At 43.3% G+C, this 27480-nt stretch overlaps 1 protein-coding gene across 1 annotated transcript; it reads left to right on the top strand.

Moving 5' to 3' along the window:
- Positions 1 to 2753: 2753 nt before the first annotated feature.
- UCK2 (uridine-cytidine kinase 2) lies at positions 2754 to 27004 on the top strand. The gene is made up of 7 exons (XM_066597075.1): positions 2754 to 2908; positions 15702 to 15861; positions 16640 to 16736; positions 19841 to 19983; positions 22157 to 22254; positions 24885 to 24933; positions 25979 to 27004. Exons 1-7 carry the CDS (start codon positions 2813 to 2815, stop codon positions 26119 to 26121), a joined length of 786 nt encoding a protein of 261 aa, XP_066453172.1. The 5' UTR covers positions 2754 to 2812; the 3' UTR covers positions 26122 to 27004.
- Positions 27005 to 27480: the final 476 nt, after the last annotated feature.

The following is a 27480-nucleotide window of genomic DNA, read 5'->3' as shown; positions in this document are numbered from 1 at the left end:
ACTGGACAAGATCAGCGAGGAGAAGATGCGGTAATAAGACTGCCTGAGGAGGAATAGGTAAGTATTGTTTTTTTTCTAATGATAAAACCCCTTCAAATACTTTTCATCGACTTTTCAAAAATAAACGACTTACAAAAGCAACCCTGTACACCACCCTTTCCCCCCAACTTTACTTTCCCTTGTATATTCCCTAATTATAAACTCTATGGGAAACATAATGTGCTTATACCAGCTATACATATATGATTACATGCGGTACATACCTGGTTACACCACATGGCCCGCTCTCTTCTCTGCTATCACCCACCGCCGGCCACACCAATCATGCTGCAACTGCAGTCTCTCACTGATAGAGAGGACTGCACACACGGGGAGTCTGCAGCGTGGAATTGGCTGCTGGCTCCCTGGGTAACGGTCCCTCCCCTCCCTGAGTGCCACCCACAGCAGTATTACAGTATATGGCAGGGGCCCGTGGACCGTCGTTTGCTAAGGGGCTGGGTGACAATTGTGACCCCTAGTGGTATGCTGGTGGCATGTCCTTATTAAGTGTACTAACCCCTCACATTGTCCCACCCCTACTTACTACTACATGAATAGCTGAAGTAACTAATAGAAGGCAGAGCTGGTAGCATCCAGCCTGGTAGTTCCTCCTACACATGGCAGGATCCTATGTGTCATTACACAAGAATAATTAAAGCAGCGGTATTTATTTAAAGGATTACCCAACTTCAAATAGTATTCAGTAAAAATATATATATTCACAGAGCGATAGTCGTTCAGTGAATGGAGTCGGAGCGCGCCGGAGATCTCTTCCAGCCGCACTCCTCCATTCACTGTGAGCAGTCAGTTGTTTGTAGGTGAACAGCTGCCTGTTTACACTGAGCAAAAAGCTGCTCATAAGTCACTCCGTTTCAGTGAGCTGAAATGAAGCGACTAGCGGCTAACGAGCAATTTCTTGCTCAGTACCCCAATGAGTCCCGCTTTCACACAGGGCAACTATTGGTCAGAATCGCTCATTTGACTGCAGCAGCAGGGTGCATGCACGAGCACCTCTCCATTCAGATGCCTTCGGAATGTTGGGCTCGGAACTCTCGCACCAGTGATTGCTGGGGTTCCCAGTGATTGGGTCGCCTGATCATACACCTTTACAGGTGTCTTTTTTTTAAATTTTGGTCTTCTTTGTAAAAAAAAAAAAAAAGAAAATATACTACTGGCATATTTACCAAAACAAGTTTATTGTTGTGAAATATACAGGATGGATGAAAGACATTTAGACATAAGCAAGCAAATCTGCAGTACCGCACATAACGCTGGTGATCTGATGACCCCCATCTACATGTAATGCAAACATCCACGTAGAAAAAACAAGCATGTTGTGGACTTTGGAAACTGCAGGATGTTCCTCAGGGTGTATTCACACGGGCCATTTTTATGTGTGACTTTCAAACTGAAGGAATCGGTCTGAAATTGCGCGGAAATAGAGCCCATTCATTTCAATGGCTATCTTCACATGGGCCTTTTTTACTCGGCAAGGCAAACAATCGCTGCATGTCCTATTTTTTCGCACCCCTCGGAACGCATCGCCCGTTGTTTTCAATGGGAGAGTCAAACACAACACATGCAGCGCGATCTGCACGCGAGTGCGATGTTATGTTTCCCGTTGAAATCAATAGGAAACACTTGCTGATCCGACCGCCACAGGATCGTAAGTTTCAGTGAAGCGATGCAAAGCGTTTTTGCCTGAAAAATACCTTGCATCCGCGGGTAAAACGCACGTTGACAGGTGGCCTAACAGTCCGAGTTAAAAAAAAATACAGTATGTCTTATTTTGGCCCATGTCTATATGTGCGTCTATAAAAACGCGCATGATGCGAGTGCGATCCGTTTTAAACGCCTGCCACCATAAATTATAAAAGATAACCAGGAAGCGTTTTATTTTTGTGTGAAAAACGCTCGCAAAAAAACGGAAAATCACGTGAAAAAATCTCAAAAGCGCTCTAAATATGTACGAAAATCTCAAGCAGAATCACACTGATTTTTCATGACTGTAAAAAAAAAACAAAAAAACTCCTGAGTGTACGAGACCTTCTGTCGCTCTCTACAGTGAATGTGCATGTGAGGTCATGAGGACCGGGGCATTTTTTCGGTCCTGAAAAATCTCCCCAATTTTTTTGCTATTGTACTCCATTTTAATTAATTTAATCTGTTTTGCATACGTTTTTTATGTGTGCAAAAAAAAAATTGCTTCTTGTTTCTCTTTTCTAGTTCACGGTTGCCATGGTTACATGCATAAGAAACTAACTGAACCTTCATCACACGAGTGCAATCTGCTTGAAACGCACCCACATCCTTGAATGGGCGATGTACGAAAATCGCCACAAAATAGGGCGCGCTGTGATTTTTTTTACTAGTCCTAGTAAAAAAAAATAAAATCGCACGTGAATATCCCCCTTCAAACGATCCGGTGCGATTTTTTTTTTTTTCCAATCCGTTAATCGCACGGAAAAAAAATCATCCACGTGAAGGTACCCTATGGAATCACTGCGAGGAGAACCAAGGAGGCCCTTGCCAAGGAGCTGCCATCCTAGCAGCTACTACTCTCCAGGATGAGAGGGGTGAAGCTGCCATCCACATCAGCAGCTGCCTGGCATTGTGCCGACCAGTCGGTGTACAGGCAGTGATGGGGGTCTAGATCCAGCCCCCACCAACTCCTCTAATAAGAGATGAGGGCATCATCATAGAGGAGGAGCAGGCAGATCCGACGGAGGGACGTGACTCACATACACTGGAGGGAGGGATCACTCGGGGAAGCATGGCCGGGGACAGCGAGCAAGCACTGCCCGAGCACACGCCGAGCAACGGACAGCCCTTCCTGATCGGGGTCAGCGGCGGCACTGCCAGCGGCAAAGTGAGTGTGCCGGGCGAGGAGGCGGGCAGCGCGGGGTGACAGCCGGGCACGTTGCTGGGCATGATGGAGGAGCGCGATGAATGGTGACAGCTCGGTGCTGGCGCCGCGTGCTCTCCAACAATGGGCAGCAGCCGGGCAGAGCACGATGCCGACTGTATGGAGGGGTCGGCGGCTACGGGGGAGCTGTGTGGGCGGCGAGGGTTCCGGGATGCGTCGGGCAATGACCGCACACCACGCTGGATTGGGCAATCCGTCAGCAGCACAGCTTGTATTCCCGGCGATGAATGGTGTGTGTTGGGCCCGTGCACACTGGCGGTTTTTACCTATGGCTCACATATTCGAGAAACGTACGTGTAAAAATCCGGGCCTTCTTCAAAAATCTGTGTCCGTTTCTTATATGAAAAAGTATACGTTTTGCACCATAAAGTTTTTTGGTTTTTTTTTTTTTTTTTCCTCTTTTTTTTTTTTAGAATGCAACAATTTTTTTTTTCCATTTGAGCAGAGAAAACCGTATACGTTAAGCTCATAGAAACCTACAGTCGTACGTCGCCATATGTTTACCATTGAATGCAATGTTAAGAAGTATAGGCTTCCATATGTGGGGACAGAATAGTGTAGTAGGCTATGCTCTTAAACACATGCCTTGCTAACTCGGGTTTTTACACGGGCGAGAAAATCGCGTGATTTTCGCCTGATGCATGAGTCAGTAAAAAAAAAAAGCATATTATGAAACCAATGATTTGTTTTTAATTGGTTTCCTTCCCATTTGTGATGTTTTCACTGATGCGATGTTGAGTGAATGAAAAATTGCGACATTCTCTATTCTTCTGCGATTCCCATTTTTTTGCAACGCAACAAACTTGTGACTTTAACTTTAGAAAGTCCTATTGAGTTTTCGCGTGACTTTATCGCGGCCGGCAGCAATGTGGTGCCAGATTATTTTTAAAAAAAAACAAAAAAAAAACCCGCTGCCGCTCTGTGCGTTTTATGGATGGGCCCTTATACGTCATGTCCAGGACTTGGTAACCAGTAACATCTGTCAGCACCAGCTGTATCTCTAGCGGAGGAGGCATTCTGGAACTTGTTGTTTGTATCAAACTAAGAGAAAGTATCCTATAACATAATGATAATCCACCTGCCATAAACTAGTGGGGAGATGGGCGGGGGGGAGGGGACAAGACATCTGCCAGCCTTGTAACGGGCACTGCATGCCACATCCATGCCACATCCGCTGCAATGACAAGGATCTGCTTAACCCCGTGTAGACTGGCACAGGGAACGCTGTTGTGGAATGGATTGCAAGAAAGTCTTTGTCAGTGATGTGGCCGGGCTCCATATATCGGGTTTCATTTCCTTCTTCCATGACCTGTGCTCTGGTTGGCAGTGGATGACTGGTGGCGCGGCCCCTGAATGTGCTCATGAGTAATCTCCACTCAGACTACATGACTTACAGTGATGCCATTATCCACCATGTGCCGCCTCCATCCTGAAGAGGGCATGTTCTAGTAAAACGAGGAGGAATTTTAACTTTTTACGGTGGTGGTGGTTCTGGTATTGTTGTGTAGAGATGCCACATAACGGCCATGCCACTTTTAAGTGGTTAGGCCCCTTTTCACATCTGCTTCGGAAGTTTCGTTTGGAGCCTCTGGCGCAGATCCGGCAGAAAATCCTGGACAAAATAGCACTATCTTGTCCGGTAAAATGTGGGTTGGAAAGCCGGGCAGAAATGTAGTCGGTGAGGTCCATTCGGCTGTGCAGGTCCGGTATTTTTCTTGTTTGGCTCCGAGGTTGGAGTTGATCAACAAAAATCAGCCAGAGACCTGCACAGGTGAGGAAGGGGCTTTCTCCCACCAAAAACCTCATCAGGATAGGTGTTTGATCACTGGGATCATGAGGACCGGGCATGCGAGTCTATGAATGGAGTGGTGGTGCGCATGCGTAGCATGTCTCTCGGTCCCGGAGGAGTGTATGGAGCAGTGGTCAGGCCTGAGCACCGTTACCCTGGTCACCCGGGGGACTTGTTTTAATCCCATTCACTGTAATAGTAACTTTCTTGCTACGGAGAAACCGCAGCTTTCCTGTTACGTGTGAACGCACTCTTAAAGGGGTTGTCTTGAGTTTTTGTTTTTTCCTTTTAAACTAGTGTTCCCCATGCCAAATCTTCTAAATGATCCCATACTCCTGCGTCATGCGGAGCTCTGGTCGCCTCTTCTGACGCTGTGTTTGCGGCCTGTGCGTGTGTCGTCATGTGCTGCAGCCAATCACAGACCTCAGTATTCCAGTGCTGAGGTCTATCCCATCCTGTTCAGATGGTCTTCACCTGTAAACAGAGCCGGCGCCAAGTACAGAGGTGCAGCCCTTCGAGGCCTGAGTCACACGTAGTATTGATGGCGGCTCAGATACAGTTATCTGTGCCAAACACAGGAGATACAAGAGAAGTGACAGTCTCTATATAGGTGGGCCACAGAAAAGTAGGCCGGCACCACACGCTGCTGAAAACTGTCTAAAAGAAAATGGTTTTGTATCCCAGAGCAACCAATCACAACGCAGCGTTCATTTATTATATTATGGAGATGAAATAAAAGCTGTGATTGGTTGCTATGGGCAACATAGATTTTTTTTTTTTAAGGGTTTGTCCACGCAACGCAGAATTCTCACAGCAGAAAATCTATATCAAATCCTATGTCAATTTTTGCACCAAAAACTACTTGAAAATCTGCACCTTCTATGCAGATTTTGGTCCAGGTTTGGTGCGCACCTGCAGCAGGATTCATCTCTTTAATTGAAATGGACAAATCTACTCTGGATATTCATCGAAAAGGCAAAATCCGCAGCAAATGGGCTTTTGGGTGTGTTTTTTTCTTTTTTCGGAGGGGATGGGGGGGGGGGGAGATTAGTGGCGATCCACGCCAAAGTCTACAGCATGAAATATATTGCGGATTGTGGTGCAGATCCGCAGTGTGAATTCTGTCTTTAAAAACAAAAAAAGAAAAAAAAAAGTTTACAGATCGGCATCTTTTTAGTTCCATATGTGGTATTCGCCTTGTCAGCGGGCAAAATCCGCGTGCAGAACTCCAATGTAGAAACTAAAAAGGTGACTTTTTAGTTTCTACGTCAGAATTCCGTACATGGATTTTGCCCATTGAGGCCGGGCTCACACCAGCGTCATTTCATTGTGTACATCGCATGCGGAATACATGCTTGTAATACGCGGTAAATAGAGTCAATGCAATTACACTGACTTTCATTGACGCACTCGCACCGTCGCTTTATATATTCATGCGGAAAATTCTGCCGTGTGAACGTTCCGTTAGACCACTTTCATAAGAGTCTGGTACTTTGCCTTTTTGGTTTTGATACGGTTTGGCACAAAAAGCGTCTCCGACAGCCAGCGCTACTGCGTGTGAGGAGGTATAACAACAAGTCACAGGGTGATCTTGGTCACTTGTCCCATGTGAAGTCTATTGGGGGCGTCTAGTAGGTGCCCTGAGACTCCGCGAGCTGTAGCGTGTAATGACCGCGTGACGTTAGTGCGTGGGGAGCCGGGATGTAGGCCAGACTGGTTCTGATGGCTTAGGTGGGGCTGGACTGTGTGTTGTCACACCAAACTGTGTTGATCCTGCTGCCTTGGGGAACTAGGTCAAGTCTTCACATTATTTCCCTTCCAGGCCCCTCCACCTCTCCGTGATGGGAGTGAAGCAAGACTTAACCTTTAAGCTGCTGCATCAGATGTGGTGATACAACCACTAGAATGTCAGAGAAGCCCAGATATCTGATTCACTAATGCATAATGTTCTCATAGCGTCAGTCGTGTTTCCTGTAATGTCGCACATGCTGGCTTCTGTACACGTCGTCTCCTCGTCCTCCTTCTGGCTTATTTCTGTGTCTTCATTCTTTCCTTTTTCTTCTTGGATGGTCTTCGAAGGAATATATTTTGTTTGCACTTGGTCATTCTTTATATTAATATGCAGACCCTGTTCATCTTGAATAACTAGATTTAGATCTTAAAAAAACAAACAAAAAAAACAATTTAGTTAACCCCTCAAAGACCAAGTGCAGTAAATATACGAAGCTTCTGCAATCAAGCAGATGCACCGCTGGGGAACCGGAGAAAAAGGGAGAAGCTGTTTAACTGCTCCTGCTTTCTCCTTTCCCAGCTACATAGCATTCAACAAGCACTATGTACTAAAGAGTGGAAGTATAACTTCCAGTGTGCGACCTGACAATCACGTTACCGCCTGGTGCCCCCTGGCGCGGCAGGGTCATAGAAGACCCTGATCAGCTCTGCCAGTGACCATTGTCACTACAGGGGGATGTTTTCCTCTATAACTGGGGCTCCTATGGATGCCTGAGCTAAAGTGAAAAAGTATGAAACAAAAAAAAAATACAATGTACATTACCCGCAGAGGTTTTATATGATGTCATGGGATCATAGATGGTTTAAAAAAAAAGTTACAAAAATAAGTAAAAAAAAAAAAAAAACCCTAAAAAAGAAAATGACACATGGCCCACACCCATCACCATATGTGCCCTGTAATCTACAACTATACAAATTATATATCCAAATATCTGAAACAAAATGACGAACCCATTCCCGTACTTTATTTAGACTAATTAAAAAAAAAAACTACTATAAACTTAAAAGTAAAATCTCTTTTGGCTTTTTACCCCCAATGAAAATAAAAAAAATGGAGGGGAAAAAAAGAGAGCCCTACATGTCTGGAAGCTCCAATGTATGCCACACCAAATGCATTTCTATAGGGTCCCTTCTCTTTTTTTATTAAAAGTTTTTATATATATATATATATATATATATATATATAACTATAGCGCTACATGGGTCCATCTTCAGCTGCCAAAAACTGCTGACGTGGCAGACTCACTCGGAAGTAAAACTGCGGGGACTCTAAGTATACTGCATAATATACCGCATTCTTCTCAGTATAGAACAGTTTTCAGCAAGATAAAATCTTGTCCTTATTGTTCACCCAATAGATATATTCACCAGCAGCACTCAATATCAGCCCCTACTTGGGTGGGACCAAGGAAGTTCAAGGATGCATAAGCTGCAGTATGTGGAGCCCGAACCTTCACTCCCTTGAAACCTTGTATATAGAAGAAGTTCTGCAGCAGCATACACAGGTGCACGAAGATTTGGTAAAAGTCCTTTATTCCTTCATTCACAGACAGCAACGTTTCGTTCACGCCAAGTTTTAACAAATCTTTGTGCGCCTGTGTATGCTGCTGCAGAGCTTGTCCTTATTGTTCAGTGGCAGGGAGGCCTGATGCATCCAGAAACCCCTGACCACTTCCTTAATGATCTGTCAGTGCACTGATACATCATACTGCCTGATCATTATGGGTGGGGGGGACTCTGCAGTCATACACACAGTCTCACGGCTGCAGTGTCCTCCCTCTTCCTGCTCCATCAGATCATTTACATATCTCTTTGGGGTGCAGGTCCTCCTCTGTACACATAGGGACAGAAAACAGCATCAAAGGCAATTGTGGTTTCCGCTCGCGGATGAAAAATCGCAGGATGTTCTATTTTTCTGCGGTTCTCATACAGACCGCTTCCATTGAAGTAAATGGAAACTGTCCGATCTGCGGCTTATCCGCAATTCTGCCGTACACAAGCGCGCAGCAAGTACGCCATGACGGGTGTGAGACCGCCCTTAGTGAATATGGCTGTGCTTAGTACATTTCAAGGTACATGGCTCCTGGGTTCTGCCCATCATCTTGCGGGGGAGAATCGCAGCATGTTCTAATCTGTGTGGAAAATCGCAGGGACGCCTTTCATTGCAGTCAATGGAAGCCGTCCATCCCGTGATACTTCCGCAGCGAGCACTGCGGAAGTATTGCGGGACATCGCGCCACAGCCCAGCGCCGGCGTGTCATGCACTGGGCATGCTTGCCGGTTGAGACACTGTGGATCTGGAGAGGTGAGTATAGGGTCTCTGGGGGGGCATCGGGTCTGATTCCGCTGTGAGACTTCGCTGGCGGAATCCAACCCCGCTGTGGGCAGGAGGCCTTACTGCCGCCTTAACTTTCTTGTTTACCTCAGAATTGTCATTTTTAACGTTTTTGCTGCTATGTGGAATTTCCCCACCCAAGTATATTGTGCTTAAGGCCGGGTTCACACAAGCGGGGCGGATTCCTCCATATGGGAGGCTGCATTGCGCGCACGCTGTATGTTGAGCCCTGCAACTTTTTCTGAGAAGTCGACTGAACCTGAAGTACAACTATTAAGCCGTTTTTCACACCGCCAAGAAAATCACGCTAGATTCCCCACCCGCATCCGGGAAACCAGTCACGGCACTTCCTATCTTTGGGTCTGCCCCGCATCACCTCGCCCATTGTCCTAAGTGCACATTAGTGCGATGTGATGCGAGGTCTTACCATTGAAAACAATGGAGACACTCTGCGATCCTCCGCTATGGCTGTCAGCCGAGGTGGAGGAGCGCTACTTCCCTGAAGTGATGAGAGGCGGTTTTGATACAAAACGCCTCGCGTCTGCAGCAAAATCGCATGTTGGTGAACGTTATATTGGATTTGCCCGTGTGCAGTTAGCCATAGAACCTACCGTAGCATGTTCTATTTTACTGCATATTACATACAATAGAGCCCAATTGTTCTCTATGGTGCATAATAAACGCTGTGCATACGCAATCACGTTGCACATGTGTGGCGTTTATATGCATCGTTGCTAGAAAATGCTAGTCGCCCTCCACCCAGACCACAATGTCTCGCCAGAAAATAATCTTACAACTGACTTTTTATGCTACTTCTTTTTTCTTTTTTTTTTTTATAGTTTTTTAGATCATTGTCCATTTAAAAAAATAAAAAAAAAATCCTGCAGTTCTCACTTCCCAGTAATCTAATGATGGGCTGACACATTCTGCAGCGATCACTTCATCTTATCATTGCAGGCAGGGTTACAGTAATGGTAACCGCTCAGGGTGGAGTCACTTGTGGCAACTTGTTGCAGAAATGTTTCCATCTATCCCAGTCCTCTGAATAGGCTTTGCAGAAATCCGTGTGCTTTACGCCAAAACGAGCTCCCTGAAGTAATGGAGCCTTATAAAGATGGAGGCAGGTAATAGCAAGTGAACAGAGAAGAGGTGCGGGAGCTCTGGGTACCTGTAGTTTACTGGATTATTTCACATGGGCGGCTTTAAAAAAAATTATTTTCAGAAAAGTCCCTTAACCCTTTCCAATCCCCTGTCTCACCTCTTCCTACATTCTGACTTTAGCTTGTACAGCTCCAATGTTAGAAGACGTTATGACAGGGTATTCTTACCGTCTATTGCCAGCCACTCTGCTGTCAAAGCTCTGGTGCGCACACACTGACTTCAGCCAGCAGATGGCACCGTTGTATAACAGCAAAAAGAGCCTTTTAGGAATCCCTGAATCCAAAATTGGATTGGAATGGGTTAAATCTCCTCCAATTCCACAACATCTGTAAGGGACCTTTCACGGGACTGAATAGGACGCACCGCCAGCCGTAGTAATTGAAAATGGCTTATAACCTGCCTGCAATTTTGTGTCAATAACTTCAGTTAATCAAAATCGCTCTTGCCGTACGCAATAACTGGGAATTGGATCCTTTAAAATAGAACTTTTATTGAATTACACGAAGATTGTACATAGAAACTAAAACAGACCTGCAGATTTTGGTGTAGAATTCCACCGCGGCGGATTTGGCTGCGTCCTGCAGAGTAATTTTGTCTTGTCTGAAAAATCTTTAAGCCACCCAGACAATCGGTGAGCACCCGCCATTAATGGCAAACTAATCTAGGCTTAACTATTGTATTTGCTGAAACTTGCTCCAGCAGGACCTGGCATCTGTTGTAATCTTGTGTGTCTTAGGTACAAGGCTTGTATTGGCACAGTGGAGGGATTATTCCATCTCCCTTATTTAGGTATGTTCACAGCGGTGAGTTCCGGCTGATAGTGATATGGATGGAACTCGCACGTGTTAACGACACATTGAGTTCAATGTTTATTCATACATGAGATTATTCTCTTGCAGCAATGCTGCGAGATTAAAAGATCGTTGCACATCCTGCTTTTGGACAGTTCCTCACTAGGAATCGCCCATTTCCTATTGGATCTTTAAAAAAACCAAAAAACATGTTTCCCTATTGAGCCTCTTTTGTTTATCACATCTCATGAGCTAGCGATTCTCCTATCCCTAAAATAAGCCCTATCCCTAAAATAAGCCCTATCTGCACTCCCTGGCTGCTCAGCCGATTCATAAATCTTGCTTGTGGGTTGGTTGTCCTGCAATCCTCGAAGCTCTGGAGTTTAGCGAGAGGACCCAGTCTTAGCCTTTTAGGCAAGCCCTGTAGCGAAGTGCGATTTGCCACAAGACTCATATCACTGACACTACAAAACCGCGGAAACACAGCTGAGATATCGGCGTAATTTTGTAGCAGCGATATCGCTGTCGCCCTCTGGAAGAGGCCTTAGGCTGAAGACACGGGATTGTAGAATTACAATTTAAAGGGGTTGTCCTGCGCCAAAACTTTTTTTTTTTTTTTTCAATAGCCCCCCCGTTCGGCGCGAGACAAACCCGATGCAGGGGTTTAAAAAAAAACCCGGATAGTACTTACCCGAATCCCCGTGCTCCGGTGACTTCTTACTTACTTTGCTAAGATGGCCGCCGGGATCTTCACCCACGGTGGACCGCAGGTCTTCTCCCATGGTGCACTGCGGGCTCTGTGCGTTCCATTGCCGATTCCAGCCTCCTGATTGGCTGGAATCGGCACACGTGACGGGGCGGAGCTACGAGGAGCAGCTCTCCGGCACGAGCGGCCCCATTCAGAAGGGAGAAGACCGGACTACGCAAGCGCGTCTAATCGGGCGATTAGACGCTGAAATTAGACGGAGCCATGGAGACGTGGACGCTAGCAACGGAGCAGGTAAGTGAATAACTTCTGTATGGCTCATAATTAATGCACGATGTATATTACAAAGTGCATTAATATGGCCATACAGAAGTGCTGAACCCCACTTGCTTTCGCGGGACAACGACTTTAAGTTCTGTAAATTGCAAGCATAACCTCCCATGGATCATACTTGTTTTCCAGAACATCTCACAGATGCTCAATCACACAGAGATCTGGGGAATTTGGAGGCCAAGTCAACACCTTGACATTTTCCTCAGACTATTCTTGCATTCTTGGACATTTTTTTTTTTCCTTTTAGTGCAGCAGGGTGCATTATCCTGCGGAAAGAGGTCAATGCCATTAGGGAATAGTATATCCATGAAGGACTGTACTTAGTCTGCAACACTGTTTAAATAAACTGTACACATTCACATGAATGCCAGTTCCAGCTTGTCTTATTCCTGTGGCTCATCCATCTAGATAATTTGCACTACAGTAGCTCTCCTGTGAAATTATAATATACTAGCTGATATACCCGGCCTTAATTTGATACAGGTGTTTGTACAGAAAATGTTATGAAGTAAAGGTTACTTTAGAGGAATATACACAAGTGTGAATGAATTAATGAAAACCAATGTACTGTTGACTCCATTCCCCGCGTATTATGAGCGTGTATATTGCATGCGTAAGACTCAATGAAACTCCGCTCATGTGAGCCTGCCCTTAGTGAAACTTTTTTTTTTTTTTTTTTTATTGAATCGCATAAATTTCCGGGCTTGAATATGAAGGCATCATGAACAATTCTCAGTAAAACTAGTTGCTAAATACTAGTTTTACGAACTACCCTTGCTAATTACTTTTTAACATAAACCTCAAGAACTGACTGTTCACTTGCTGCCTAATATATTCCACCCCTTGACTGATGTCACAAGATAATCAATGTGTTTGGACTTAACCCGCCAGTGGCTTTAATGATCTGACTGATCGGCATATACAGTATATTCTGCTCGGGGCAGGTAGATGGGTGACATTCCAATACAGAAGGTGTACAAGCTTATCTTTGGGATGAGGTGTGTTCATGCATAGCTTCTTATACCTGAACATGATCCGTCTCCCTCCTAGGTCTCATACATATGGCTCTATTATGGCTCTCTTGGAGTTTCCCGTTGGCCAGAGCATGGCACCAATAGAGCCACCTACTCTACCTCCATATGCTTCCTCCTTCATATAGAACCATACAGGGTTTTTATTTCTGATTTTATATAAAATGTGATGGAAATAAAACGGTGCTGTAGTACTAGTGTTGCTTTTATAGAGCAATCTCCTCCATAAGGTAATGCTGTACAGAGGTGTCTTTCGGTGGCACACAAAGTGCCTGCAGCTTCATAGTACAGAATTGTTGATTATGTTGTAGGGTGAGGTCACTTGTTAGTTGTGTCGTGACCCCATTGACTTCAATGAGTGCGAGGTCACAGGACTACACAGTGATCTTTGGTCATGCTGCCAAAGTCACAGTGTAGCCGTAGCCTAAAGGTTAGTAAAACATGTCTGCTTTCATCCAGAAATGGTGCCATATCTGTCCACGGGTTGTGTGTACACCGGCTGTATTCAATTGAATAACTGCAATAATGCACACAACCTGTGGACAAGTATGGCACCGTTTTTGGAGGAAAGCCATGTAGTATATAGCTATAGCGGTCGCGATTGCGACCGGGGCCCTAGGCTAGGAGGGGCCATAGGCCTTCATCTCCACAATTGTAGTTCTGACTGCTTCTCCTCAACCCGCCCTACAATCTCTGCTGGCCACCAGTGCCTCTGCATTACTCACGGTCATGACCGGGACATTCGCACACTGTGAACGTAACGTAGCGTGACTCCTCTCCCTAGCATCCTGCTCTCGGCTTAGCACACACGGGGGCATAATTGCCTTCATGGGGTATAGAGGGTCATTATTTGAGGTGGCACAATTACTTCGTGGGGGCACAGAGTGGCACTATTAGTTTGAGGTGACAGAGAGGGGCACTTATGGATGCAGAGGGGTGCGATTTGTGGTGGTACCATTAAATTGAGGGGTACTACTTGTAAGAGCATAGAGGTGTACTATTGCCTTTAGACTTATATCGCAGATACCATGTGGGATGCCACTCCTTTCAGGTCCACTTGGAACAGGGAAGACAGTTGGCCAACTAGTCTGTTCTCACCCACCGTGATGGCCTGTAGTTGGGTAAATGAGCATACTGGAGCGCCCATGCCCCAGTCTCCTGAGGTGGATGGTTCAGAGGCTTTCAGTTTAGGTGAGTTCTGGTATGGTTTCAGCTGATGATCTATAGGGTGCCATGGTCACAATGCCTTCTTGCCATCCTTAGACAACAGAGATATGGTAATGGCACTGTGGGACTTTGGATGACTCCACTCAGGGCAGGAGGTAACAAGGAGGAAAGGGATTTCTAAAGACTTTGTCTTGGAGGACTTCATTGGCTAAGCTAGGTATCTGCAGTGGCTGACTATACTAGCTGGATGGGGTAGGAGGAGAAGTATTAGCTGTTTCTAGTAGGAAGAATTGCTGTAGTCTGCCTCTAGAGTTTGTCCATACCGCCTGAAAGAGATCTTGATGAGGAGAAAAACCCGAGTCTTGTGTTTTGTGTTTGATTTTTTTTTTCTTCACCCTTTCAACGGCACGGAAAGAGCTTTAGAGTAGAAGGCATGGTGCTCATGCAGAGTACAGTTGTCCTCCATGCCACCAAGCCACATCCCGCCTGTCTGCCTGCCTCTATTTACCGTATGTTTGTTTTTAGTTACCTGTTTGTATTGGTTGACAATCTCGTTTTTACATTACTACGTGTTGTGTTCTTGGTTGAAAGAGGAAACTTTGTCTCTGCTTACTAAAAGTGTTATTACTTTGGGAAAAACAGGAAATTGTACTGTAAATTGCAACAGTTTCCTGCCCATAAAAATGAAAACTACCGCTGTGCAAGAGAAAATTCAATAGGGCCTCCATGTCGCCTCATTCCCCGCTGTTGTCCCCTGAAGATGCTTACGGGTTACACTTGCTCACTGTAGACCATGACATGGCTCACTTCACACTTTTTTAATTTATTTATTTATTTTTTGCTGTTTTGGTCTTTATTGAAATTTTTTTTCTCAACCTAAACAACTACACTTGTACCTGCTTTGTAGCATTTTGCGTTGGACTATTTTATGTTAAGGCAACCATTATAAATGGAAGCCAACAACGCTCTGCCAGATCAGTCACACAGCTAATACCAATGGCTTCATTGATTTGAAAGTGAAAGCAAAATTGTCACCATCAAGATTGTGCCTGATAAGCATCAGACAGGTGGCTGCAGAGCAATAATCAGCAGAGACATCCAGAGTGAGGGAGGCAGGGATGGAAAAATGTTTTCCCTAGAGTGGCCCTTACACTTGGAAGGCCAAAGTAACTTCCATGTTTTAATAAACCTTTCAATTTTCTAAATAATGGGGTTATTTCTTGGTATTTTAGCAGTATGAAGTGTAGGGAACGGAGTGAAGAAAGTGAACTGTCATTTTGCAATCTTGGGCACAGGCCACATTCACGATCTCTGAAGACCAATGACATATAGTTATTAACGCTGGTACATAAAGAATAACGTTTGGCTGTATCCCTGCTGGTTGTGGCTGCGAGGATGGCCATATGCAGCCTTCAGAAATGAAGTAATATCACAGTTGATAATTGGCAACAAGAATTAAAGGAATGACGGGACTCACGCATTATGCCAGACGTTATGTAATATTCACATATTTGTGTAGGTTTCTCCAAGTACTTTGTTTCCTGCTGCCGTACGAAATCTGGATATTCAGAATATGTGCATGTATACACCTCTATACTGATATGCTTATGTGTTTGTCTTCTTCTTGTCCAGTCATCTGTATGTTCCAAGATCGTGCAGCTCCTGGGCCAGAATGAGGTGGATCATCACCAGAAGCAGGTGGTTATGATAAGTCAGGACAGCTTCTATCGCATATTGACCCCAGAGCAGAAGAGTAAAGCTCACAAAGGCCAATTCAACTTTGATCACCCAGGTAAGACCTGTTTATGGATTCCCTCTTTATTCTCAGACTTGGTGACCCTTGGACTGTAAATTGTACAAATGATGGCCTTTCATTAAAAGGCCATTTAATGTAAAGCATTGGAGATCCGCAGTGATCAGTCTTCTAGAGGAGTGGAGCGTTTGTAGGGATTATGTACATATGTATGGTTCTTGGTTTATAAACCTTGACTATTTATGGTTTTAAAAACCTATGTTGTTACTTTTGTTACATGTATATATTACTCCTTGCAAATTGTTTCTGCACAGAGAATAATAGTTTTACGCTGCCCACTCTCCTCCTCCTCCTTCTCCTTGAGGCCAGAACAAGGTTTCCTGCCCAATGAGTCTCTTGTAAACACACATCTGCTGTGTGTATTTATTTTTTTAAATAGTTCAATGCTAACATTGTCTTCCCTTTGTCACCCAGCCTTCCTATGTTCCAAGAAATAAGTATTACATAGTACCAAGTGCATCAGTCCCTAGAAGGAAAGTGATACATTAACCCCTCAGTCATATAGTTTTTGAACAATAATGATATGGTCCATACAGTGTATACATAAAATTCATGATTAATTAATATGCAACAGAAAGAAGGTAATTAACCAACTCCATAAAGGGGTTCTTTAAAACGTCTTGTTCCTTGCTAAAATCTGAGATTTTAGGGGCTATAGTTATATGAACAGGAGTTGTTACATTACATAGAGTATATGTAGAACTAGGCATTCACCTTGAAGTCCTTACCACTTGATAACTAATCATTTCTTGCACAGATGCCTTCGACAATGAACTAATGTTAAAGACTCTCCGAGAGCTCATGGAAGGGAAAACTGTCCAGATTCCAGTTTATGACTTTGTTACCCACTCCAGGTAATTGGAAGACATTATAATGTGTTTTGCTGACGAGTGTTGAGGATGCATGTGATTCATGGGTATAGATCTCAAAAGAAGGGGATTTCAATGAGAAACAAACTAAATAATTATTTGTAAATGGATCAAGAATCTGCTACCAAACAGCCTTCTGGATACTAGGACAGCAACGAGCAATACACTGGTACCTGCAATGGCACTCGTATAAATAGCCCCTTGAGTCAAACTTAATTTACAATAGTTAAACACAAAAAAAAAGAAATTAATGACAGTAGATCGCAAAATTGGTGAGACTCACATGGAATGTTAGATGAGCACAAGTTAGTGTCCTCCTAATCCCTCGCTTCATTTTAGCTATGTAACAAATATTTACCCAAGCTAATATAATATGTACTTTTTTTCTGCTTCATGCTTAGTTTGCCTGGATCTCGCCCAATAGCAGCATTACACAAGGAGTCTTTAAAAAATCTTGAAAGCCCCGTATGATGGCAGTCTTGATGTCAAGGCAGGATCCCCCCTATCTGCATCCCCACCGAGGTGGGCTGTAAAGCTTGGGCCGTGTTGTAACAGCTGTGATAAGACAGTCCAGATTAAACAGTCATGCTGCGGTGTAACAACCAACTCATTTCATTTATGTGGAGATACCGTAGAAAAGCTTTTATAGGTTCATCATTGGGTGTATCAGGTGATGGAACTAATTGCTAAACTTTCCTACACTTTAAAAGTGCTTTGGACAAACTAGTAATTGCCTGTGACAGTTTGAAGAGATCACTACCCACGTGGCATGGAATCCGGCAGTATGAGTGGGCTGTACAGAATGCCAGAGGTTTGAAAGTTTCAGTGTGACACAATGTTCTTCCTATAAACTTTGTTTAAAGCGGGCCTGTTATATTGTACAACTGCAGTCACGGCCCTGCTGATTCTCAGCGCTTTTCTTTTCTTCATGCTCTCCTCTGCTTGCCCAAAAGGCTGGCTTCAGATTGGCGTGGGTGATATCAGGCCATGAATCACAGCCTGATATCGCCATCCGTGAGAGCCCTGTAGATGCGAAAACAGCGTCGCATCACTGCGCGGATGAAGGGAATCCCCCACTACGGCTGCCACAGAGGATCACGAAGTTCTCCCATTGCTTTCAATGGCGCTGCTCTGCGAGATTCTGCACGTTCTGCGATTTACTTCTGCATTGCAGTGCCATGTGGGAAAACATCGCTCGTGTATGAACCCATTCAAAAGAATGGTGTTCATATTTGTGCGTCTCACAATGCACAAATCTTGTGCGTTTTTTTTTTGGTTTTTTTTCCCCCGCAAGTGTGAAGGCAGCCCTAGACTCCTCTTAGATTTGGCTCCTAGCACTATGAATCTGTCAAGTGGGTGGTCTCTACCACTTATCAGTGGTTGATGTAAGATGGCCAATCAAGTCAGTGCAACATCAGCCATTGACAATGAGTGGTGGGGACCGCCCACTTGACAGATTCACAGCACCAAGAGGTGAATCTAAGAGCTTGCATGGGCGAACACAAAGAAAATTTCCCATACGTTTGTTTTGATAACCACTTAAATACTGCGGCAACACTATTTTAAAAAAAAAAACAAAACATGTGAACTTGGCCTTGACATGTATCCACTTGCCTCAGGCACTACAAACATTTTAGAAACATTTGGCAAGGTTGTATATCAGTATTTCCTAAATTCCAGTCCTCACAACGCTCCCCAACAGGTGGTGATTTGAGGATATCCTCTAGTGATATCACCTGTGGCAATGTTTGAGGCACTGATAATAATTACATCACTTGTGTAATACTATGGCAATCCTGAGAACCTGGCCTGTTAGGGGGGTTGTGAGGTCTGGAGTACACAAGTTTACTTATGGTCCACTTTTAAACTCTCACCTAGAAGGTGCAGATACGGGCTATGCACACCTTTTTGGTGATCTTTTTGTTTTTTATGCATATATAAAGTTTTGTCTGAAAAGCTTTCTGATAACCTTATTCTCTGGGTTAGCGTTATTCTGCCGATACCAAGTTTATATCGTATTTTTATGACTTGCTGTTTCTGCACACTAAAACACTTAATCCATATGCTACCATATAGTGCACTACTTGTAAAAAATAGCAAGTGATGTTCCAGTTGTAACACCTTTCACAACGAAGTGCTTTTTGAGTAACTCCACAACTTCTTAGAAGTTAAAGGGGTTTTCCAGTGAGAACACTAATGACCTAGACTCAGGATAGGTCATCAATAGCATTCTCACTGGAAAAACCCCTTAATTCTAATTATACTATATAAATTTTCACATTTCCTGCTGCAGACAACCATTCTGGTAGCCTCAGGGCCTCTCCGAGAATATTATGATGTCACGGTCTGCTCAAGAGGTATATTAAGCCTCATTCACATCTGCGTTGGAAGCTCCATTTGGGGCCTCTGGCAGAAAATCATGGACAAAATAGCGCCGCATGCAGCACTGTTTCGTTCAGAAAAATGCCGAACGTACCCCATTGTAGTCATTCGGGTCTGTTCGGTTCTGGCATGTGCCGATCCATTATTTTAGCTCTGCTCAGAGGATGGAACCAAACAATGGAAATATGCAGGATCCCCCAGGTACAGCTGTGAGTGGGATCTTACATTTGCATGCAAAGGCAGCAATTTTGATCTTAAACTGTTGTTAAGATGCACAACTCTTTGGAGAATGCGGGGCTCAAGAGCAATCAGATGCTTGCCCCAAGCCCTGCCCTCTGTACCCCTTGTAAACAGCTAATTTTGCTGGGGGAAGCCGTGGCCAGCCTGACACTTCCTCTGCAATGGTTGAAATGTAGTATTCACAGGATGGCTATTCACATGAATGGCTGTCTTGTAATAACTGGATGGCAGAAAGTCAGGACAAGACCGGCTCTTACTGAGCTGCTCTCTGTTCTACTATATAGAGGGGGGCTCTAGGCGGGGGACACGGTTCTGACATTCATATGCCCAAAGGAATATCAACAGGGGATGCCATCTTGGCACAATCCCTTTAACACTTTATTTGGATATTGCTTATAGTGCAAAATCGTATGATCTTTTATCTAAATTTTTCCCATTTTTATTTTTTGTTTACTTTTCTCCCTAAGGAAAGAGGAATCTATAACAGTTTATCCGGCAGATGTAGTACTCTTTGAGGGCATTTTGGCATTTTATGTTCAAGACATCAGGGACATGTTCCAGATGAAGTTATTTGTGGACACGGATGCAGATACAAGGCTGTCAAGAAGAGGTGAGTCATAGTAAATAAGAAAAGTTTGGTACCATGTTAGCCAGTAGAGTAAAATGTGATTGTTCCCAGCAAGAGAAACCGAGTAATCTTGTAGATATGATACCTTTTAATGGCTAACAAAGATACATGAGGTTATAGCGAGCTTTCGAACCTCTCGGGGTTCTTCCTCAGGCATAATGCATGCCTCTTTGGATCTATTTCATTATCCCTGAGGAAGGACCCTGAGAGGTTTGAAAGCTCGCTATAACATCATGTATTTTTGTAAGCCATTAAAAGCTATCATATCTACAAGATTACTTGGTTTCTCTTACTAAGAACAATCACATTTCATTTTAAATGTGCACACATGAGGCCATTAAATTGATATATTCTATAAAATCATACTTTCTCTAATTACTCGCTCTGTAGATACGGTTATCTGGTCAGTCGGTACACTAATGTTCATTATGCTAGAGGTGTGTAAGTACGACCAATCTCCGAGCCACCATTATTTATTTTAGAGTCTCAACACGGCTGGTTATGCAATTTTCAGATAGCCGATAAACGTGCTATTGTTGGCCACAATAATTTCTAATTTAGGTTTAAATTATCACGCTTGGAACAGAAAAGTTGTCCACGTGGCTGCCAAAAAATGTAAACTATAATACCAACTGAAACTGAACTTATTCAGGAAAACATTGGTGGTATTTTAAAGGAAACTTCTAAATAAATGGTTCATCATTAGAGATGAGCGAGCATACTCGCTAAGAACAATTACTTGAGCAAGTATTGTCCTTAGCGAGTACCTGCCCACTCGGAAAAAAAGATTCGGTTGCCGGTGCGGGTGAGCAGTGAGTTGCGGGGGGAGAGCAGGAGAGAGCGAGATCTCCCCTCCGTTCCCCCCCCCTTGCTCTCCGCCGCCGCTCCCCGTCACCCGAATCTTTTCTTCCGAGCGGGCAGGTACTCGCTAAGGACAATGCTCGATCGAGTATGCTCACTCATCTCTATTCGTCATCCCTAGTAGGAGGGCTTTATGAATTCCACACTCGTAGCCAGGAAACCTTGTATAGTGGAATTTTCTTAAAACTTTTATCCAGGCTTGTAGTTCTGTGTCTAATGCTACGTATGTTTTCATAATTGGCTGATTGTGCAAGAAAATCCCAAAGTTCCTGTTGCCAGCTATAAATTAACACCTTCTGTGGGGTATACGCTGCCTCACAGAGAAAATGCCACACCATGAAGACTTTGTCGCAGCATTAGGCAATTTTCAGGGTATGCTCCGACAAACTGGTTATGCAAATTGATGCAGCTACAGGCCAAATGTGTGATAAAAGTAACTGCTTTATGTCGTAATGTGTGTCGATAAAGATTAAGGAGTGAAGAAGCCATCAAGAGCCATTTCATCAAAAGCATGCCTTTACTAAGGTATCATCATAGGACTTTGTGCAGCTGGTTGGCCTTTGCAGGAGACCACAATTGTGGGTCCGATTTTAAAGAACTGGACAACAATTCTAGAAAACTAGAATTGAGCAAAGAACAAATCGTGCACGAAAACTGCACGATGTCCATGCATTTAGACGCAACGATTCTCGCTCAAAAGACGGCTTTGAGCGAATTTTGAGCGAGAATCGTTGTCTAAATGGGCCTTAACTCACTGTGCTGCATTGTTTGCATAATTCTGGTCACCTCTGGCACGTCAAATGGCATAGTATTCCCATCTTGCCCATGTTTGGTTGAGGCGGGGATACTCCTTTAAAAAAATGCTACAAGTACATCTTCCGGTAACTTCTAATAGCTTTTTATTCCATTTTAGAAAGTATAATAAGCCCATTTATTTCTAGCCTATATTTGAATTTTTATGCATGATTTAATATTTCTGTGTTACTTGGAGATCATCTCTTCCTGAATGTTAAAAGTAGTCATCAGCTTAAAAAAAATCTAGTATTTGCACATTATTTCTGCTTGATTTCCACTCCTTGTGAGATTTAGGCATCTCTTGGTCATTGGTTTTCTATATTGACGCAATTGCCAAAGACTATAACAAATGCCCACAAGACCATGGTATTCTAGGATGTCTATGAAAATGATGGTTGAGCACTACTCTCCTATAGGATATTTGCATGTGGATGTTAGTATTGTCTAGCATCCTATTGTACAAGCGAGTCCACTGAGTAGTTTGTTTTCCCTTTTGCAGTGCTGAGAGACATCAATGATCGCGGACGGGATTTAGAGCAGGTTCTTTCACAATACATAAAATTTGTGAAACCAGCCTTTGAAGAATTCTGCCTACCTGTAAGTATTAAAAAAAAAAAAGTAAAGTTTTAAAGTTGTTTCATAACCACTTCCTGGTTGCTACTGACCGTGACATGTGACTGCTGTAGCCAATCACTGGCCACAACAGTGACCTCCTTTAGCCACCGATTGGCTGCAGCAGCCCCATGTCCTAGGCAACAGCAACCAGGAAGGACAGAGTGGATTTGAAGCACTTTTAAGTAATGGGAAAGGCCCTATAAAGGAACACTCCAGGGCAACTTTTTTTCTCCTCTGTGTTCATTTGACATAAGTGCATAGTAGTGCAGTTATTCATAGTGCTTGCTTTATTCATGAAATACCTGCTCTGTTCTGGTGACTTGTGTCGAGACTAGCTGAATCTTACAGCGCCAGATGTATCAACCAAAAGCCATTTTCTTCTTTATATAAATTCCTATGAAAGCCACTATATGTTTCATAGGAATGAATACAGAAAATGACTTCCAGTCTGCTGTAGGATTTGGCTAGTCGCAGCACACAATGGGGGACCAGAACAAAGCGGATATCTTCAACAATAAAGCGATTGATAAGTACCTTAACTGCAGTACCGCGGCTTTATATCAATTGTACACGAGGAAATAGTGTTCCCCTGCAGTACTCCTTTCAAAGCGAATATATGATCAGAAAATCCTTTTTTTTTTTTTTTTTTTTTTTAATATCCGGTTGTTATAATATGTGTTCGAGAGGGACAGATGCACAGATTTGCACATTATTTCTGCATATTTACACTGTGTAATAATTGTGAACAAACACTTGTTATCAGTGTTCATTCAGCAGATTGGTTTATGTAACATGGCCTTAACAACTTATAATAAAAGTTGGAGGTTTATACTACAGGGTCACACCATTCAGGGTAGGTGATCAGCACAGGACTCCTCCTCCTCCCTGTGCAGTTCCTGGCAGAAGTGATAGATAATGTTCAGAACTTTTTTCCCAGCGAAGCCAGTGAATCCTCTCTGGTCTAAAAGTTCCTTTCTTCATGTTGTGAATAGTAGTTCAGGCAAGATTGCTGGACCAGTCATAAAAATCTACAATAAGAAAATGAAAGATTAAAAGTATTAATCTTTTGATTTGTTTCTGATTTTAATCAATTAAAGAAATGAAGTCGGGAGATCTTACGGAAACTCCCAACAATGAAAAAGTATTTTGAGATGGCTGCCTATTTGTATTGAATAGCTCATAGTGTCAGAGTCACATTTTAGCTAATTTGGTTTGTGGGATAATTGCTTAAAAGTTTTGTCAAACTTCTTTGGCTGTAGTTCAGTGGCAAAACTGCGTTGTGCCAGAGAAGTGTGAATCGGGCTGGTTGCAGTTACGCGTCTTGAATTGGCTTTTTGGACAATTTATTGCTAGACTGTTATTTATGAGGCAGCCGATTGACTTGAACCTATATTGATACAGCAGATGAACATAAGGGCAGCCTAGCAGCAGTCAAACCAAGAAAACAAAAACACTTTGATCCTAAGATTGGGCTTCTCTGATACAACACGTAAAGGAAGAATAATGGCGCCACATCCTTATCCATCAGTTTTAGTATTTTACGATTTTATAACTGCAGGGTTGATGCTGAATAAGAGGGCGAACAATAAGCATCTGGAAGAGACATCTGGTTACTCAGAGACCCTCTGATTTGAAAATCTGTGTAATTGAGCATTTTACATACTGATGAGGCACATTCAATCAAATTCCTGATTCTCCATCTTGAAATGTCCTGAATACTCAGTCTGCCTTACTAGAACTTCCAAAATTAAAGGTGTTTCGCGGGCAAGTACTATTGTCATGAATAGTTAATTGGCTGGTATGCACAGCTCTGAACTCTGACCGATCAGTTGATTGGGCGTCCACTGTCAACACACGGGTGCGGCGCAAAAGCGGTGGGCTCTGACCCCGGTGTAATGACTGGCGTTGCTAATTGCAGACAAAGCGGTTATTGATTTTTAATGAGATCTCTGCCTGCAGGTAACAGCGCTACTACACAAGAGTCTGCGCTAAGTGCTTCCACTCCTTATCCCTGTGTGTTGCGCCGTTGCCAGCGGGTGCTCAATCAGCTGATCGTTCGGAGTCCCAAGTGGCGGACCCCTCCTGATTAACTATTGTAGGCCTATCCTGAGGATAGGTCATCACTAGTATTTACCTGGAAATGCATTTAGGCCTCATTTACATGAGCGCTGTTTTTGCACATTTAGAGGCGAGTGAAAAGATCGCGTTTAAATGGAACCAATGGTTTCCTATAGAAGCCTTCACATGAGGGAATTTTCGTCTTGCTAAATACTCACCCCTATTAAAGATAGGACATGCACATGTAATGCACGCATCTAAGGACCATGGCGCGTAAAAAGATAGGACCTGGCTTATCTTTGGTGCGTGCTTTTCATAGACTCCTATGGGAGCTGGTTTACACACATCACGCACCTCGGATCGTGCAAATGGGCTAATTAAAATAGCTGGAGATGACCCCTTCACACGATCTTTAGTGCAGTACAGGTGCAATCTTTTTAAGTGCCTATACTGCGCTAAAACAGCGCCTGTGTGAACGAGGCCTTAAGGAATGCTAGCCTGAGAGCTCGTATGGCTTTTAATCACCGTGGTTTTCCCCATTCATTGTCTTGTAGACCAAGAAATATGCTGATGTGATCATTCCCAGAGGTGCTGACAACCTGGGTAAGTGGCGTGAATTTAGTTAGCGTCAAGATGTTAGTTTAGGATGTACGAGTGTTGGGCTAATTTCACACGGGCAAGTGCCATATCAAGCAGTGAAACTCATCCCGATATCCTGCTTGCCAGCATGTGATTTCGCCATGCATATGAAGTGTTTTGATTTTTAAAAAAAAACAAAAAAAAAAAAAACTGCCTCACATCACTTCGGGGAAGTAGCGATCCTCTGGCACAGCTGTGGCGGTGGGTTTTTTATGTTTGTTTTTGGTGATGTGATACGGGAAAACATCTCTAATGTGTATGACTCCATTCAAAAAATAGGGTTCCTACTTGTGCAAGATATGTGCCTCTTGCAACACACAAACCTTGCCTGTGAAACCGTCCTTAAGCTGCAGTCTGTGCTGCTTTTATGATCCTCCTCACAGCTAGCGGTGAATAATGGCTCATCATTCATTTTCATACAGCTTTATTGTTCTAACATAAGGGAAGATGAATGGCAAATGAAGTCTGTAATTAGTCATGTTCTGGGTACAGCTAGACCAGAATGTCTGTACATGTCAGGAAGGCTCCCAATGCACGTCAGACGTATCCATAGGCACCCAATTACCTGCCTAAAATCCAAAAGTCTCCTTTTTGTCTTGAGCTGATATATTATCTTATTTTTCCACTGTGTGAAATAACACGATCAGCTGCCCTGTTCCATACAGAAGCATCGTGTGAAAACTCATATCATGTGGTGTAAAAGTATAAATTTGATATTTTTTAGGTTTTTTTACTTGTTTCTTCACGGCCCATATGATTCCAATTATCTATAATCTCTTTTGATTCTCATCAAGTAATTGTTCCTTGGCTGAAAGATCTGACTTTGGCATTACTACTCTAAGAAAACCAAGAACTTTTCTATTGTTCATGTGGTCTGGCTTTTTTTGGCGCTTCTCATTAGACCCCCTTCCCTCTGTTATCTACTACAAAAACCTGCTAAAGTGATTTGCTAAAATATCTGTCTATCGTCTAATTTTTAGTTGAACTACTTTTACTCTTTATTTCGCAGTTGCCATCAACCTGATTGTTCAGCACATCCAGGATATTTTGAATGGCGGTTTAACGAAGCGGCAGACCAATGGTTACACGAACGGTTACAGCGGCCATCGGAGTAGGCATTCCTCAGAGTCCAGCAGCAGCCGACCTCACTAAAGTGCCCAATGAAAAAATGGAATCTGTATCCGCATAAACCAATACATGTTCCTTGCAGCTGTACCACGGAGAAACAAGGATTGAGGCTTTATTTGGAGCGAAATAATTTCCTACAGCATATTTACATGCTGACAAAGTGCTCTGCAAGAAAAGTGTTACTTGACTACTGCAACTAGAACCAAACCTGCTGGAGTTTGCTGATGTCTGTGCCGGAGTTGAAAATTGGCGACTAAATACGCTGACTGTGTTGTGGGTTTTTGGTTTTTTTTTTTTTGTTTTTGTTTTTCCTCCCCCTTTTTGCAACTGAAAAGGGGAGTGATCCGGTGGCTACGGATGTCAAAACTTGAACACCCCCATTGACTACTGTAAAACTGAAATTCATAAATCTTCATGGAATCCAATGATTTGTATACTCCTGTACAACTCAGTTATTTGTCCCGCAAGTATTTTCGAGGGTTTGTCCTACTAAGTGTCCATTGAGAGGAAATGGTAAGCATGCATTTGGGTTAGACATGGGATCTCGGAATTGAATCGGCATGGAAGTTCAATAGACTTTTATTTGTTTCAGGCTTTAAGCTGGGGTTCTATTATGTAATGTAACAGGTGGTTCTAGGTTTAGCAGACCAAAACTCTTGCTCTTCTGACATGCCAGTGGTGTGGACAGGAGAAATGAAATTTTTTTCATTGTCCTATGAAGTTGGCAAATATTTAATGTATTTACTTTCTATCCTGTCATATTGCTTATCTTTGTTTGTATCTTATTTGTTTGATCTTCACAGACATCTACCCTTTTGTGGATCAAGTTATTATATGATCTGCTGATTGGGTGTCATAAATATGAAAAGTATAAACATTGGAAAAAATAAATAAAATTTTACTTGAATGAGCTGTTTAGTTACTGTGTTCAGACTTGTAATATAGTAAAATGAACGTGCCCAGAAAGGGTAAAATATATAACGGGTTTGGATGTAAAAGCGGATTAGTGTAGGATCTGCTCTCTGTCTGGATAAATGTCACTGTGTGAGAACAGTCAGTGTTGCCCATCACATTGTTTCACATCACGTCTTTCATTTTTATGCTTGCTCTGATTAAATAAATGCTGACGTCTGATTGCCGGCTGTGGGCAACAGACTGTTCTTTTTTTAGGGGCATGTTAACACTTGAGTCTACACTAATATGGGAAAGGCTGACAGAACCTCAGTCTACAGCAGTCCTACTGCAGTCACAAATACCAGAACCCTAGTAGACGCCGTGAAAATCAGTCAATGAAACTGCTGGGAAACGGATCTAACAATGATATATATAATCTCTCACATAACATGCATGCAGTACAACAAAAGGTTCAATACTCACATGACC

The sequence above is a fragment of the Eleutherodactylus coqui genome, chromosome 3 (assembly GCF_035609145.1).
Source record: "Eleutherodactylus coqui strain aEleCoq1 chromosome 3, aEleCoq1.hap1, whole genome shotgun sequence".
NCBI lineage: Eukaryota > Metazoa > Chordata > Amphibia > Anura > Eleutherodactylidae > Eleutherodactylus > Eleutherodactylus coqui.
The sequence above is the reverse complement of the archived record's forward strand: the minus strand, read 5'-3'. Positions and strand labels throughout refer to the sequence as shown.

Bases quoted from the DNA above. Each gene is read 5' to 3' on its own strand.
- UCK2 (XM_066597075.1), top strand. From the start codon at position 2,813: ATGGCCGGGGACAGCGAGCAAGCACTGCCCGAGCACACGCCGAGCAAC. The intron at 19,984-22,156 runs GTGAGTCATAGT...TCCCTTTTGCAG, and splicing joins TACAAGGCTGTCAAGAAGAG to TGCTGAGAGACATCAATGAT. The intron at 22,255-24,884 runs GTAAGTATTAAA...ATTGTCTTGTAG, and splicing joins TTGAAGAATTCTGCCTACCT to ACCAAGAAATATGCTGATGT.